The following is a 16600-nucleotide window of genomic DNA, read 5'->3' as shown; positions in this document are numbered from 1 at the left end:
TCGCCATCGACAATAAAGTCTTCATCATCTCCATCCAGTCAACATGTATCGAATATTTCTCATTTTACTGAGAATTTAAATTCCAGCTATCTGCAAAAGGACTTGACGTGGCTTCCACTGAAGCATGCAAGCAATAAAACTAGCATTAAAATAGGAGTAGAATGAATAATTAAAAACAAGTTATAAAGGCTGAATGGGTGGGGTTGTATGACTAAGGGGAGTGCACAGAAAGAAAAAAAGTTAACACAAGGGAATGTGCTACCTTTGATCACAAACCCAGGTCTTAGCTTCCCAAGGGCCAAGTGAAAAATGCAGCTACAATGGGTTAATTACTAGAAGGTCGTCTTTTCATCAGTAAACACCGGGTTTTTCCTAGCTTGGAGCACTTTGCATTAAGTACTGAGATAAGCACCATGGAGAGTTACAAAAACCTGCCTGGATAGTAATTTTATAGTTTTGAGCACTCAGTGGAGCTCAAACTCAAAAGAATCTGAAACTTAGTGAAGAGAATCAGCATGAGATAAATTAAGCAAAAGCACACAAAGCAGGGTTGATTGACACAGATACAACTGGTCTAGGTTTCAAGGCCAAAATAGCCTGCTCTGCATAAGCCTTTTGCCCTCTGACAGTTGCAACATACTAGAAAACCGAATTTAGTCATGGCCCTGGAGGGTTGTCCTAGAATACAAGGGTTGTCTACAATACAAAGAACATACAAAGACATAGAAATGTGATGCACATGGTCGCACCACTACCACCCATAAGGTTTCTGGATACAAGATCAATATACGAAACTCTAAAGTGGTCCTTCTGGTTAGGAAGAACTGCTTTTGAAAACCTGACTTTAAAAGATGCTATAAAAATGGCAATAAACACTATTAAATATTGAAGGATATGCTGACAAAGACAAGACACATATGGGGGAAATATATGACTGTATTGATGAAACACATTAAAAAGTCTTAAGTAGATGGATGGAGAGGTATTCTTTACACAGGAAGAAAATATTATAAAGATGTCAATTCTTTCTAAGTTAATCTATAAATGTAATGTAAATTCAATCAATATTTCAACAAGATAGGCCATGGTGGTGATAGAATTTAAATGATAAATCTAGGGTTACCCTCTCTCTTCAGAGAGCTTCTCCTGTCCTTCTCCTTATCTGATAATAAACTTCTTATTTATCTGCCTAAACTAAATAAACAAATAATAACTCTAATTCATGTCAGTTTTCGAAAATGTATATGCTAAAACAAATCCAAGAGGCCTCCCTGGTGGCACAGGGGTTAAGTCTCAGTGCTATCAAGCTATTGCCAGCCACTATGGCCTGAGTTCAATCCCTGGCCAGGCAGCTACCCACATGGCACAGCAGACCTCTCTTGGCTCCCCGCTACTCCCCTCGGCAGTGTATTTCAGTAGATCTGCCTGTTCTGTTCCCCACTCTGTCTCTGGTGAATCCTTTCACGGCCCTGTACCTCTGGCCTGTACCCCAATTCTTATATGCATAAATAAATAAATCTTTTAAAAAAGGAAATGCTCAAAAACAGTCTTTGCAACATTTTTTATAATACAAGAAAACAGAAACATTCACCAAAAGAGAATGAATGAATTGTGCAATACTCACACAGTGGGATATTACATAGCAGTTAAAAATGAATGATTCAGAAGAATATTTAACAATCCATTTACATTAATTTTTTTATAGAGGCTTTTTTTATTTATTTTATTTGTTTGTTTGTTTTGTTTATACATGCACTGGGTACAGTCAGAAGACTGTGAGAGGAGCAGCGGGCGGCAGGAGCGCCATGTGGGATCCTCCGCCGGTGGCTGGGGAGCAGCCGGGGATCGAACCGATGCCACAGAGGCCGCGGGCAGTTTCGCAACCCAGTGCTCAACCGCTGCGCCACCGGGGAGGCCCTAACAACCCATTTACATTATCAGGGTTAAGTTAGAAAACAGAAACAATGCTACAAATACAAGAGATGTAATGCACAAATTGCTTATCTATATCTATATATCTTTTTGCAAATGCCAAAAAGAAAAAAAAAAGGGATCCTAACTCAGAGAACCGCGGAAGTGCTACATGCTTAGCATCAGGAGAAAAAATGAGGGCAGGGTGTCACCAAGCTGGGAGACTCAGAGCCGAAACAGAGCTGGAGCTAGGGGTGTAAAGAAGAGGCTGCTGCATCAGGAAAAACATCAGCAAAAGTGAAAGGAAAACTAGACTTCTTTCATCTCAGTTCCTCCTACTGGCAGAACCCTAGGGAAAGCCAACTGGAAAAGGAGTTTGAAAAATGCAGATTAGAAGAAGGCCAATACAGGACTGAGAAGCAATTGGTGACTAGATAGAACAATGAATAAAAATACTGAGAAAAAAAAAAAAACAATTTGCAGAATAATATAAGCAGCATCATGCCATTTGCACATAACTTTGGAAAGCGTGCAGAAGCACACTAACTACACTGTTCAGGACTGCAGTCCCCTATATTTACAAAAACATGCTTGAAAATGATAATCAACAAATCACTGGTTACCCCAGTAAAGGGAAAAGAAAGGAAGCAGAAAAGAGAACAGAGGAAGCTTCAATTATATCTGTAATAGTTTGTTTCCTGGGGGAAAAAGATACAAGGATAGAAATATTGTTAGAATTGGGTGATGGGGAGGTGGGTGGTGGCACCAGGTTATTTCCATACTGCTTGTTGAAAAAAATGTTGCATCATTTAAAACCTGTATTGCTCTAAAGGCATCTCAGCTGCGATCCCACCCTCTAATTCTCCGCAGGCTGGGTCAGCACAGGGCCAGAGGGGACGAGATGACCCGTGGCAGCCAGGCGGGGCATGAGGGGCTGGGTGGGTGGGGTGTAGTGGGAATCCTCTTTCTGACCTGGCTCTGCGATGCCCTGGTCTCACAGTCTGCATTGTAAACAACTGCCATGTCTGAGCCACCCAGTGGGCCCTCCTGATTGAGAATCTGAATTCATTCAAAAATGCCGCATGCTGTCACTTGGCCTGACAAAAATATGGGAAGAGTCCATTTTCATTTCTGGGAGAATTAAGCCTGCAATCCTCTGCAGAGCTCTCCCTGCCTGTAGAGAGAATTGTTTTCCAACCAAGGTCAGGTAACACATGTACTTAGGTCTTGGATCATGTTGCACATTTAAAAATAGCAACTGCTTATATTTTTGGACCTCTGAGGCTACCGTGCTGAAATCAGAAAATAGCTGTTTTTTATACAACATCCTTGTAAATATTAACTAATATCTGTTTGATAAAATCATGTCTCTGGGTTATATTAAACACTACAGTGAATAATGACAGTCAAAATGCAAGATAGATCAATAAACCCTCTGGGTTTTTTTTAGTGGACATTTTCACAAACAGGATGCGATTTGGCTGGATTCATTAATATTAATATACACTGATACAAGTTGTGCTGAGGCTATTTGGAATTAGAGAATCAAAGCTGGAAGATATTTCAGAGGGGATTTGTCTGCCCTGTTGGGGAACTGGCAGTGGGCACAGTGGCTTCTTATTTTTTTTTAAAGATTTATTTATTTATGCATAGAAGAGCTGGGGTACAGGCCAGAGGTGTGGGGGGTGAGAGGATTCCCCAGAGACAGAGTGGGGAGCAGAACAGGTGGATCTACTGAAATACACTGCTGAGGGGAGCAGCGGGGAGACAGGAGAGGTCTGCTGTGCTATGTGGGTCACCTCCCTGGCCGGGGATCGAACTCGTGCTGCAGTGGCTGTGGATAGCTTCAAAGTGCTGTGTCTTAAGACCCTTGCACCACCAGGGAGGCCCCAACACAGTGGCTTCTTATCTGGCACATTGAGGAGTGATTTTTATTTGTTAGTTTCAACCACCCAGGATCCAGAAGATGGGAAAGGAAACCAGCCAAAATAGATGTCATGAAACTCATCCCTGCACCCTCCTCACGGGGATGTTCCTCAAGCCTGAACTCAGTGTCTCTTTATTTATGTCTTACCACTCATTGCAACAACCTGGACTGCTAAATTCTTAGCTACCAAGATCCGCAGGAACCAACTGCAACCGCAGAGCCTAGTGCACAAGCCAACAAAAATTAAAAATTTAAAAAGCATAAACTTAAAAAGAAAACATAAATTTTTAAAAGCAAAAAACACAACTATCTGACATTTGGCTCCAAATGACTTTGGGCGATTTTTCAAAAACCAAAATATTATAAAAAGTGAATGCTGACACTGTCTGAAATAGCCAAAATTGTGTGCTGCAGAATGTAGACACACTTCTAGAAAAGTAATTTCAAAAACATGTTGAGGAAAGGGCAGAGGTGACACCCTTGGAAAATAAAGTCTTTGTCTTCTAGACAGCCTTGAAAAGGAAAAATCTGTCCCTGCCACATTTTCTAAAGTCCTTAAAGGCAGGCACAAAATCAATTGCGGTCATTTTTCCCCTTTCCCTCCAATGCTCAGTTATATTTCAGTGAATAACAAATAATATATAGACATCAAACTGTGAATTAGCACAAGTGCTAAGCTCCCCCAGCCCTGTGGACCCCACAGTAAATACCAACTAATCCACGCAGAAGGAAGGAAGCAAAAACCAAACACGCTGTATTTGTAAAGACTAAAAGAAGGGGAAGTTTTAATTGGGAAATTTTCATTTTAGTCCCCAATGACTAGTGCATGATTTTGTTTTAATCGGCTGTCAGCTCCTTGCAAACGGGCGGAGGTAATCAGGGTGTCTGACTGCCTCCCCTGGTGGTGACAGCGGTGCTATCATTTCAGCCAGATAAGGACACAGCACAGATTTGCCTCTTCTGAATTGCAGTTTATACATCATCTTTCTGTAACGGGCATTTTTACTAATTAGGAACAACCTTGCATCAATTCACTTTGGTCTTAAAGCTATGATTAAAGAAACCAAATTGCTGTTTGTGGGCAGGGCTGTGCCAGTGGCAGATGGCCGCAGAACACATGGGCAGACATGGCACCAGCATGGGCTCCCCGCTGCTCCAGAGAGAGCCCGGGCACCAGGAGGGGTCCCTGGGACATAAGAACGGGGACATTCTCGGCGCGGGGGGCACTGGGTGCTCAGTGGTCTTGCTGTCTCGGAGGAGCCCAACATCTCCAGCATCTTCTACCCCCAGGCAAGGAAACCAGTCCCAAGGCCTGGCTGGTACCAGAGGCCCAGCTCCCAGTGCCCTCTGGGAAGTGTGTCCAGTCACTCCTGTCCAGAGCACAAGCACTTGAGATGAATGTATAATTCATGCTGAGATGCTTGAGAGAAGCAGCTACAGAGAGGCCACAGAGCGGGAAGGGCGCGCCCTGCCTGACGGTCTAATTCTGTCCCTGGTCTTGTGCCCCTGACCCCTCAGCCTCTGTTCCTCATCCCTAAAATGGGAATGATGAGGATACCCAACTGGCTCTTCACCTTGTGAGAGTCACAAGATGGGGGGGGCGGTGTGCAAAGCCCAGGTCTGGGGAATCATCACGTGATTCATGGCCAAGCCCAGATCTCAGGGAGGGGAGGAGGGATTAGGGTCAAAATAAGGGGGGGTGGGAATTGTATGGGGACTAGAACCGAGTTGAAAATGCATACATTGTGCAAAAATGGAAAACGATGTAAAAAATATATAAAATAAAATAATAAAACAAACAAACCAACAACAAAACCCAGGTCTCGTCAAGTCAAGAGGCTCATTGACTCCCCAGGGCCTGCTTCCTCTCCTGATCCACGGCGCCTCTCTTGGGCTCCTTATCCACCGATTCCAGGGTCCGCAGCGAATAAGCTGTGATCAATAAATCTCCTTCATCTGAGTCGGGGGATCAGAGGCAAATCAATGTTTGTTTTCGATCCACAAAATAAGGCAATTAGAGGAGATGACGACTAATGGGGCTCAGCACCCCGCATCTGCACCTACTGGGTTTCTCTTCCTCTCATAATCGGATGATGGTGGTGAGGATGGCGGTGACACTGATGAGAACAGGTGTCTGGTGAGCATTTTTTAAAAAGATATATTTTTATTTATTTATGCATACAAGAACCGGGGTACAGGCCAGAGGTGCGGGGTTGGGGGAGGGAGAGAGGAGTCCCCAGAGACAGCGCGGGGAGCAGAACAGGCAGACTGACTGAAATACACTGCTGAGGGGAGCAGTGGGGAGACAGGAGAGGTCTGCTGCGCCCTGTGGGTAGCTCCCTGGCCAGGGATGGAACTCAGGCCACAGTGGCCGGTGATAGCTTGACAGCGCTGAGACTTTAACCCCTGCGTCACCAGGGAGGCCCTGCTGGGCGTTTGTTATACCAAGGACTAAACAGAGCACGTCACACCTGGCATTGCCCCTCGCCAGGTCCTGTAAGGCAGGCATCCGACCGTCGTACAGTCACCTAAAAGGAAACTCGGGGAGCTACAGGGGTTGAAAATGGCCCCACAAAGATATCAGGTCCTAATCCCTGGAACCTGTAAATATTATCTGATATGGAAACAGGGCTTTGTAGAGGCAAACTAAGTATTTTGAGGAGGGGAGGGCACCAGGACTGTCAACATGGGCCCTGTTGCCAGCAGGGGAGCCCAGGCTGCACCCAGGGTGAGGAAGACAGCACAAATACAGAGGCAGAGGCTGGAGGGAAGCAGCCACCAGAGGCCGGAGGAAACGAGGAGCAAAGGTCCCCATCCCCATCCTCTAGAAGTAGCAGAGCCTGGCCAACATCTTGATGTATCTGCCCAACAATACCATGATGGATGCTGGACCTTTAGAAATGTAAGGTGAGGGGCCTCCCTGGTGGCGCAGTGGGTTGGACACAGCGTCCGCAGCTTCTGTAGTGCAGTTTCGATTCCCGGCCGGCCAGGGAGCTACCCACATGGCACGGCAGACCTCTCCTGTCTTACCTGCTGCTCCCCTCAGCAGAGTGTTTTGGTCCATCTGCCTGTTCTGTTCCCCACTCTGTCTCTGATGAATCCTCTCACCCCCCCTCCACATCTCTGGCCTGTACTCCAGTTCTTGTATAAATAAATAAATCTTTAAAAAAAAAAAAAAAGGAAATGAAAGGCGATAGAGTCCTGTTGTTCTCAGTTGCCCCATTTGTGGCAAAGCAGTCCAGCAGCCAAGGAGCCTCCTCCAGAGCTTGGTGATTTATTCACCATCAATAAGACGGGGTGGAGCCACATTCAAACCCATGAGCATCTGGCCCCTAAGCCCTGGTGCTGCAGCACAGAGCTGAATGCCCCTTGTAACACACACCACAAACTAGCAGAAACCACGTGTGAACCAAGAAAAGGGGAAGAAAACAGATATCAGGACTTCCGCCCATGGCAAATTATATTCTAAATGGTTGAGTCAACCAAATTCGCTCTTTTTATTGCAAACATCGCTGCTTTAGCAACACCCGTTGATAAGCTCATTCTCCCACACACCTTACATCGCAGTGAGGTCGTACCTGCATCAGCACCACGATGGTCTCCCCCAAGTGAGAAGATTAATTCGTAACAAGGGAAAAGATGATGTGTTTAGCAAAGGAGGTTCCTTGGCAGCCAGGCCAGGCCCTTTGTCCGCTCTTGCCAACCAGGGACACGAGATGCTTATCTCCTTTAAAGGGTTGTTTCCCTTCCCCTCTTCAATCGAGACTCTGCCTTCAGTTATTTCCCAAAGGAAAGTAAGGACTAAGAACTTGATTTTTTTAAATAGTTTATTTTATTTTTATTTAGTTAGTTATTTATTTTTTAAGATTTTTTAAAATTTATTTATTTATTTATGCAAGCACTGGGTACGGTCAGAAGTGCGGGAGGGTGAGAGAATTCACCAGAGCCAGAGCGGGGAGCAGAGCAGGCAGAAGGGCTGAAGTACACTGCTGAGGGGAGCAGCGGGCGGCAGGAGAGGTCTGGCGCCATGCGGGACCCTCCTCCAGTGGCCGGGGAGCAGCCGGGGATCGAACCAGCACTGCAGAGGCTGCGGGCAGCTTCGCAACCCAGCGCTCAACCGCTGCGCCACCGGGGAGGCCCAAGAACTTGATTATTATTCTCCAGCTAACCTTCCTGAGGTCCCCAGCAAGCCAACTCCCCCAACAGGAAAGTGGGAATGGAGGATGGAATTGAATCCTAACTTACAAATGAGTCCACATTTTTCTACGAGGGAACAGGACAAAACCTTCAGTTCAAATTCTTAGCACTCATTCAACCTTCTCATTTATCTCTGAGCCTCTTAGACTCACCGTGCACATCCCCTGATTCACCCGTTAGTCAGCTCCTCCCCTGCCCCCTTTTTGGCCATGGAAACAGATCAGCAAAAAGTTTTGAGATCCGTGCTTGGGAACGCAGGGCGGTTTGAGAGGCCCTGGTGTAAATCTGCTCGTGCCCCTGATGGAGGCGCACAAAGCGGTGAGCTGCAGAGCGAGGGGAGGCCCCCGGCTGCCCTGGGACTTCTCAGCCTTGCTAGAGAAATCAACTGCAAAAGAAAAATGTTTCCCCATCGCTGATGGCCTCGGCCGCCAGGGCTCGGAAGGACGCTAAAGACCAGGCATCTCTAAGGAAGACGTGAAGCATCGAGATCTATAATATTTATATAAACAGCTGACACTGTGTTTCTAGCTAAAAAATGAACCTGTTTATTTATAATGGGCTTTTCCTTATAAGGGCTCAGAGGTTGTATTTTGGGTTTTTTTTAAGACATTACGTCGCAGTTTCCTTCCACCCATGTAATGTGATATTGACAGGCAACATACTCATTTTACAAAGAGATGAAAAGATACAGAAATAATCCCAAAGGCTATAAACCCACCAGGATATGGGCAGAGAGACCTACCAGACTCCCCCCCCCCTTTCACACACACACACACACACACACACACCAAGAGTTCAAGATACCCTGTTTTTTAGCACACTCCAGTCTGCCTGTAATTTTTCTACCTTTCAATCAGTAACAATTTACCCAAGGTGCTCAGCTTTAGACAAAACAGTATAAATAATTTAAACCATCATAAAAAGTGCACATGACACAACAGGACAGAGATTTAAAGGAGACCGTGTCCTGCATGTGATGATACCTTCACCACCACCACCCTCCTCCCGACCCCGGGGATCCCATGGGGTTTGGAAATGACTGAAGCCAAGCTCTTGCCCACCTTTCCTTATTCTCAGAGACAAAAATACTCCAAAGACGACCTTCCAGCCTTCGGGGCCAGTGGGATGGCTGAGCTTCAGTGTCTTCAATTAGCAGCTGGACCACTGCAGGCAAATAGTGGACCCCTCCTGATTGCAGTTTCTCCACCTATAGAACAAAATAAGTTATTGTGTTGATCATGAGGGTTCTTGTGGGACTTTGGATAAGGCTGTAATCCACACCCCTGAACCCAGCTGTGGGGAGGCCAGAATAGAGGCCAGGAGGTAAGACTGGGAAATCCACGGGCAGCCAGGGCCTTGGACTCTGGGACGGCAGGCAATGGCAGCTTGGGGCCAAAATGGATGTGGGTGGGCAGGAGAGGCTGGGGAGCAGCGCTGAGTTAGGTGTGTTCCTCTCCATCTCCGAATTGTTTTGGGTTGGTGTGGCACTGCCCCGGGGGTGCATGGGCAGTTCCAGGGAGGAACAGATATCCTGACCCCAAATGTCTCTCTCTCCTTCTGCATTCCCTAAGGACCAGGGGATTACAGGCAGGGCAAAAGCTCTTGGAAAAGAGCAATGTTGGAGAAGAGGTGAAAGGGCAGGGTGAATTTGGGGATGGCAAGTGGGGGCCCGGGAGCCCTATAATTGAATGCCACCAACTCTGAGAGGCCTCCTGCATCACACATGCACACACATACACACATGCACACACTCACTCACATGCACACACACATACTCACCAGGAGGACACAGACGAGGGCCTGAGCTTTTGCCCGCTCACCACCCATTATCACAACCACGCAGGTAGCTGATGATGCCCAGGGGGATATGAGTTCATGAGAAAATATCCACATCTTTAAGAAGCAAAACAGTGATAATATAAATCAGAGACAATAAATTGAATAACTTATCAGAGGAAGCAGGGTGAATGGAACAAACACAGCACAAACTGCAAGTAAGCATAATAAATGCCTACAAAGAGCTAGTCTGTTGGTAACAATGAATGGAATGAACAATTTGTTTCAACTCTTTGGAGAAACAAGTTTCAATAGGAAAACTCACACAAAAAAGGGATTAGTAACTAGAAGATTGACCTAGAAGATTAGCCTTCCACCAGAAGACACAAAGAAATAATAAAGAGGGGGCCTCCCCTGGTGGCACAGGCGGTTGAGCACAGTGCTGTGAAGGTGTCCACAGAGCCTCTGCAGTGCAGGTTCGATCCCGGCCAGCTGGGAAGCAACTCACATGGTGCAGCAGACTCTCCTGTCTCACCCGCTGCTCCCCTCAGCAGTGGATTTCAGCCAGTTTGCCTGTTCTGTTCCCTTTTCTGTCTCTGGTGAATTCTCTCACCCTCCCACGCATCTGGCCTGTACCCCAATTCTTGTATGCATGAATAAATAAATCTTTAAAAAAAAAGAAATGATAAAGAGGAACAAAATTTTGAAAATTAAATATATATGTATATTTATGTACATGTGGATAGATATACACACACACAAGCAGAAATGGCGTCTTAGGTTATAATGCTGAGTCACTGAATTATGCAATGTAGTGATCTTGAAAATTGGCATTAATCATCTCTTTTCTCCCAAAAGGAGAGAAACAGTAAGTGGGAAAAAGGATTAAAACCAGAAAAAGACATTCCAAAAAAAATACAATATCCCTTGTAAGGCAAATATTATACAAGAACCTGGGCACAGGCCAGATGTGCAGGAGGGTGAGAGGATTCACCAGAGACAGAAAAGGGAACAGAACAGGCAGATTGACAAAGTCCACTGCTGAGGGGAGCAGCGGGGAGACAGGAGAGGTCTGCTGCGCCATGTGGGACCCTTGCCGGCCGGCGGGGATTGAACCGTCGCTGCAGAGGCTGCGGACAGCTTCACAGTGCAGCGCTCAACTGCCTGTGCCACCAGGGAAGGCCTCACACAAAAATTCTTAAGGACATTTTAACAATTGAATGCAACAATATGTAAAAAGAATACATGATGTCCTAGCACGGTCTTCCCCACATTGCAAGGCTTACTTACCTTTGGAAATCAGTCAGTGTAATTCACAGCCTAAAATTAAAACTATATAAACATCTCAATAGATGCAGGAAATGCTCTTGACAAAAATCTAAACCCCAACAGCCAATGGAACCTGAAACATATTCAAGAATGTTCACAGCCACATTGCCTGTCATAGTCACATATGGAATCAACCCAAATGTCCATCAACAGTAAAACAGATAAAAAATATCTAGGTGGGCCTCCCTGGTGGTGCAAGGGGTTGAGCTGCAACCTATGAAGCTGCCCACAGCCACTACGGCACAAGTTCGATTCCCGGCCAGGGAGGTGACCCACATGGTGCAACAGACCTCTCCTGTCACCCCGCTGCTCCCCTCAGCAGTATTCTTCAGTCAATCTGCCTGTTCTGCTCCCCACTCAGTCTCTGGGGAATCTTCTCACCCCCAACACTGCTGGCCTGCACCCCAGTTCTTCCACGCAAAAATAAATAAGTCTTTAAAGAATTAATAAGGATGCAGAAATAGTGAAATGCAGGTGCCAAGGGAGGAAAAGAATGCACACCAAAGCTTATTTTGGGTGGGAAAGGAGGTGCAGAAAAGCCAAGAACCACCATTTCTGGTGAGGGGGACGGTCTCGAGAGGCTGGTGATGGGGGCGGATAGGGGAGGCCATCTTTTCTCTCAGTATTTTTTGGCATCCCTTGCATTTTGGACGATGTATACACATTTCCTACTCAAATGGTCAGATTTTAAAAATTCCAGCCATTGAATTAGTCGTGAAACTTGGGCTGGCTGGCGGTCGCACAATCTGAAGACGTGAACTCTCGTGGGCTTGTACTTGAAGGCGGTGACCTGTATGGGTGTGAATTTGACCTTGATACAAAGATCCCCAAATAAAAGCATAGAGAGAGGTAACAATACTAAATACTCAAATTCAGAATTTCTTTTCAAAAATAAAAGGAGAGCCCGACGAAGTGATCAGAGACATGACAGATGGGAAAGAGAATCCCAACATCTGAAACTGACGAGGGAGTAAGTTTTTTTTTTTTAAAGACTTATTTATTTATGCATACAAGAACTGGGGTACAGGCCAGAGGCATGGGGGGGTGAGAGGATTCCCCAGAGACAGAGTGGGGAGCAGAACAGGCAGATCTATGGAAACACACTGCTGAGGGGAGCAGCAGGTGAGTCAGGAGAGGTCTGCTGTGCCATGTGGGTAGCTCCCTGGCTGGGGATGGAACTCGTGCTGCAGTGGCTGCAGATTGCATCATAGTGCGGTGCTTAACCCCTTGCGCCACCAGGGAGGCCCTGAATTGCAATTTTAAATAGGGTGGACAAGGAAAGTCTTACAGAGGTGACATTTGAGTAAAGACCTAAAGCAAATTGGGGGGTGAGTGGCCCATGTGGTTCTCTGCATGGCTGAAGAGGATGGCTGGTAGATATGGGGTTCCTAAGAGCAAGGCCCCGGCGGGGGTGTGTGTGTATGTGATGGCGATTGCCGTTGGAGGAGAGCCCGGGGCCAGCGGGCTTAGTGGCTGGAATAAAGGGAGTTTGTGGGTTATGAGGTCAGAGGGACAGTGGGGTGGGGGCGTTGTGAGGACTTCTTTTATTCTGGGGCACTGAGAAGCCATGGGAAGGTTCTGCGCATACTAAGTGACATGAATTTAGTTAAGGTTTCACAGGGATGATGCCAAAGGCTAAGCCTGCGTGACTGGGAAGGGAAGGAGTTGCCTGTCACCATGATGGAGACCTAGGGGAGCGGGTCTGGGATGGCGCATGAGGAACTTAATTTGGGTGTTAATTCTGAGGACCTTTCTGACATCCAGGATGTCTGGCATCTGCAGCACAGGAGAGCAGTCTGGGCTGGAGATAGAATTTGGGGGCCAGAGTGAAGGGCTGGTTCTGAAAGACATGAGATTGAAGTTATTTAATCATTCCAAATGGGGGCGGGTCCTGAGCGGACCCCAAAGCCAACGTCCCTCCAGGATGCTATGCCGTCTTTCCTTATCTCCTTGGTTGCTGAACTCGGGCCATTCCAGAAGCCCGCTCAACGGCAGGACTCGAGAGGGGATCAGACTCTGAAGCCCAAGAATTCAGGGGCCAGTTATGCTACAGTCTCCTTCATACAGTTGTGGAGAATTAAGCGAATTAGTACATGGAAAAGTGGCTGGCACACAGAACACGCTCACAAAATGCACGTTAGTCATCAATCCAGAGCGGCGACGCCAGCCCAACGTTAGCTGTTACGTACGTCCAGCTCGTGGGCTGCTGTGGGTGTTTCCTTCAATCCAAACGTGCCTGGCCAGATGATGTCTAGTTACGTCCCCTGAGCACCCCAACAAAAACATCATGAAATTTCACGGCTTTATGTACTAAACCCCAAAGTACAAAATGTGAACAAAGCAAGGTGTTTCACTAACTGATATTTTATGAGTTCCTCTGAAACACCCCACACGACAGTGAGTCACAGTGAGTAAGAAGCTATTTTAATCATCCTCCGCTCCAGGATCATCTCTCTCCTGCTCAGGCCCTGATGCTCCTTCCTATCCGACCACCTTCCTGTAACCCAGAACTACATTGAAAATATTTGGCAATTTACTTTGATGTCCATAATGAGTAGATTGAAGACATTCACGGGTTTCTGTAAAACAGCGATCTGGGGCCTCCCCGGTGGCGCAGCGGTTGAGCGCTGGGTTGCGAAGCTGCCCACGGCCTCTGAGGCGCCGGTTCAATCCCCGGCTGCTCCCCGACCACTGGAGGAGGGTCCCGTGTGGTGCGCAGACCTCTCCTGCTGCCCGCTGCTCCCCTCAGCAGTGTACTTCATCAGTCTGCCTGTTCTGTTCCCCGCTCTGGCTCTGGTGAATTCTCTCACCCTCCCGTGCTTCTGACCGTACCCAGTGCTTGTATAAATAAATAAATAAATCTTTTAAAAAAATATATATATTAAAAACAGCAACCTGGAGACTCAAAAGATAGAAATCCCAAACATTGTCCTCCCAGAGACAGTGCAGGCAGGAAATACATCCAGCCCAGGGGAGGGTCCCTGAAACCTCAGAATATTAATTTCAAGAGGAGATATGAGGGGGGTGCGCAAAAGATAGGACAGAATCTGTACCTTAGGAGAGTTTGTAGTCTGGATGGAGTCAAGACAAACAATATACACCCATGAAATGAATAATCAAAATTAGGCATAGAAGCCAGTAAACATTGTCATTTTCAAGGCATATACATATATAAGCTTAATAAAAAGTAAATAGTTACAAGTATGGTGGGATGATGGGTGACTTTCCTCTTTGTTGTCTGAAAAGGCTTGCAATGATGACGACATTGTTTCTTTTTGGGAAAATGTGATATTATAGTTGAAATGTGCTTCAGCAGCAGACATGGTGGCTGAGGGCTGAGTCTGGACAGCAGCTTGTCCATTAACTGTTCAGGTGATCCTGGGCAATCTATCTTCCACTGCCCGCCCCCCAACCCCATTCTGTAATTTTTTTTAAAAATCAAGATCATATTTTCTTCTTCTTAGAGGATGAAAGCACAGCTGTAAAGGCCTTTGTTTGGCGCTGGCATACAGAACCCGCTATATTAAGTACCTGCTGTGGCTATTACAGGAGCTGGCAGATGTGGCTTTGCAAAGTGCAGTGCCTAAGAAAATATTGATGGAATGGGTTGGACTTGAGTAAGAATTTTAAAGGTCAGGGAAAAGACATTTGAGATCAGGAAGCCACCACCTACGAAGAGCTGAGACTGAATGTGACCAGCTTGAACCCCCCTCCGTGAGCAAACAGTGACATGGGAACCGAACACAGCAGCAAGGCCGACACAGACACGAAAGTTTTCTTGTAAAAACAGCAGTTCCTAATTGGCTCCAGAAGAGAGAATTCACCCCACGCACACTCAAGTCTCTGTTTTTTTTTTTTTTTAACCCACCCGTTTTCCACAAAAAGAAGCGACTCAAAGAAGATTCCTTCTGAATGTGTATCACCATTTATTGTAGCAATAAATTGCATTTATTGAACAGAGGGCATTGTCTGTGGAGGGGGGAAAAAAGGAAAAGAAAAAGAAAGCATGTTTCTGCAGACTTAATTTTTTCAAAACACTTTATGGTTTCAAATCCTTTTTTACCCCAAAGGAAATTCAGGAATTCAAGTATGCTGAGTAGCAGTAATACAAAATGTTGGATGTGTATGGGCATGTGGGTAGGGGTGTGTGTGTGTGTATGTGTGTGTGTGTGTGTGTGTGTTTCAACCAGCAGACGTGCTTCCACATCATTTCTTGCACTCTTTTCTTGCTTTGGTAAGGCCAAGCCCCTTGGACGCATCAGACAAATCAGCCCTGGCTCGAACTCACAGACTCAAGACTTGAGGAATTCATGGACCCTCACAGGATCGCCGTCAGATTTTGAACTGTCACATAGTGTTAAAAAAACCAATCCCCTGCCCGCCCCCCCCAAACCGCAAGTCACGTAAGTCCTGATATGCTTAGACCCTTCCTTTGCTGCAGCTGTTCCCTAGATTTCTAACAGAGGGACTATTAACAAGGACCTGAGCAATGATTCTCTTCATTTTGTTTAGAATAAAAAAATTTGAAGGGACATTTCAAAAGAAAAAAAACTGAAATTCAAATTCTGAAAATATCTTTGCCTTTTTTATTAATCATGTCATCTAACACCAATTAAAAAAACAAATATGTGAATATGATATAAAAATACGATCCCAGGATTAACACTTTGTTGCAGGCACAGTTATCTCACAGGATATATGTTTGGAGGGCCAGGGAAAGGAGTTTATTTTTGTTTTAGCTTCTCTTAAAAAAATCCACAGCAGTGCAAGTCGGGTCGGGAGGGGAGTGGGGGAGATTCGTTAGCAGCAAAATGTCCAGGGTTCTCTAATCACAATCAAATCAACGGATATTGGATTTAGGGGGGGAAGTGAAGGGGATGCTGCCCAGACCCAATCGTCATCGATCCCTAAAAGACCTCCGTCGCCAAAGCCCCAAACCGCGACACTGGAAGGACGTGTTTATTACACAAGCAATCACAGCGCGTCCCTCCACTCCGGACCACGTCTGTCACTTAAATATATGTACAGGATCGGGTTCCTCGTCAACTCCGTGTCCGCGCAGACCCCCGTTTGGTCGCTCTGGGTGGGCTCTCAGGGTGTTCCGCCGCATTTGGCCTCTGACGTTTGAAGATTTTTCTTTCTGTCTTTGCCACCGACGCTGCCTCTGCCTGGCCCGCCTGCCAGGGTCGCGTCCAGCAGGGGCCGGGGCGGGTCAGTGGTCGCCGCTCTGCTTCTCTCTCATCCAGGCGTGGATCTGCTCTTTCAGTTCTGGCACTGAGAAGAGAAAAGGGAAGGATTAGTGCCCCAGAGGGGAGGGCCCTTCCCGATGCTTGTCGGTCTGTGGCAGTGGAGAGAAAGGGCCATTCAGCCCCGCCGGCTGGAGGCTGAAGCGGCAACGGGACACGAAGAGGAAGGATTAGGCTCGGAGTGAAAAAGCACAGAGGATGTGTGTGTCTTTCC

General features: G+C 46.5%; 1 protein-coding gene across 3 annotated transcripts in view; it reads right to left on the bottom strand.

Annotated features, from left to right (window-relative positions):
* Positions 1-15048: 15048 nt before the first annotated feature.
* UBE4B (ubiquitination factor E4B) overlaps positions 15049-16600 on the bottom strand; it is a 92470-nt gene continuing 90918 nt past the window's right edge. For all 3 annotated transcript variants that reach the window (XM_037500572.2, XM_037500570.2, XM_037500571.2), the window contains one exon: positions 15049-16414. In XM_037500572.2, coding sequence (XP_037356469.1) covers positions 16353-16414 — 62 coding nt within the window. In that variant the 3' untranslated portion in view covers positions 15049-16352. The remainder of the gene's footprint in view (positions 16415-16600) is intronic.

Source organism: Talpa occidentalis, unplaced genomic scaffold, assembly GCF_014898055.3.
Source record: "Talpa occidentalis isolate TD23 unplaced genomic scaffold, MPIMG_talOcc4v2.1 talOcc4.9, whole genome shotgun sequence".
Classification (NCBI taxonomy): domain Eukaryota; kingdom Metazoa; phylum Chordata; class Mammalia; order Eulipotyphla; family Talpidae; genus Talpa; species Talpa occidentalis.
This window is presented reverse-complemented; position numbering and strand designations above follow the sequence as displayed.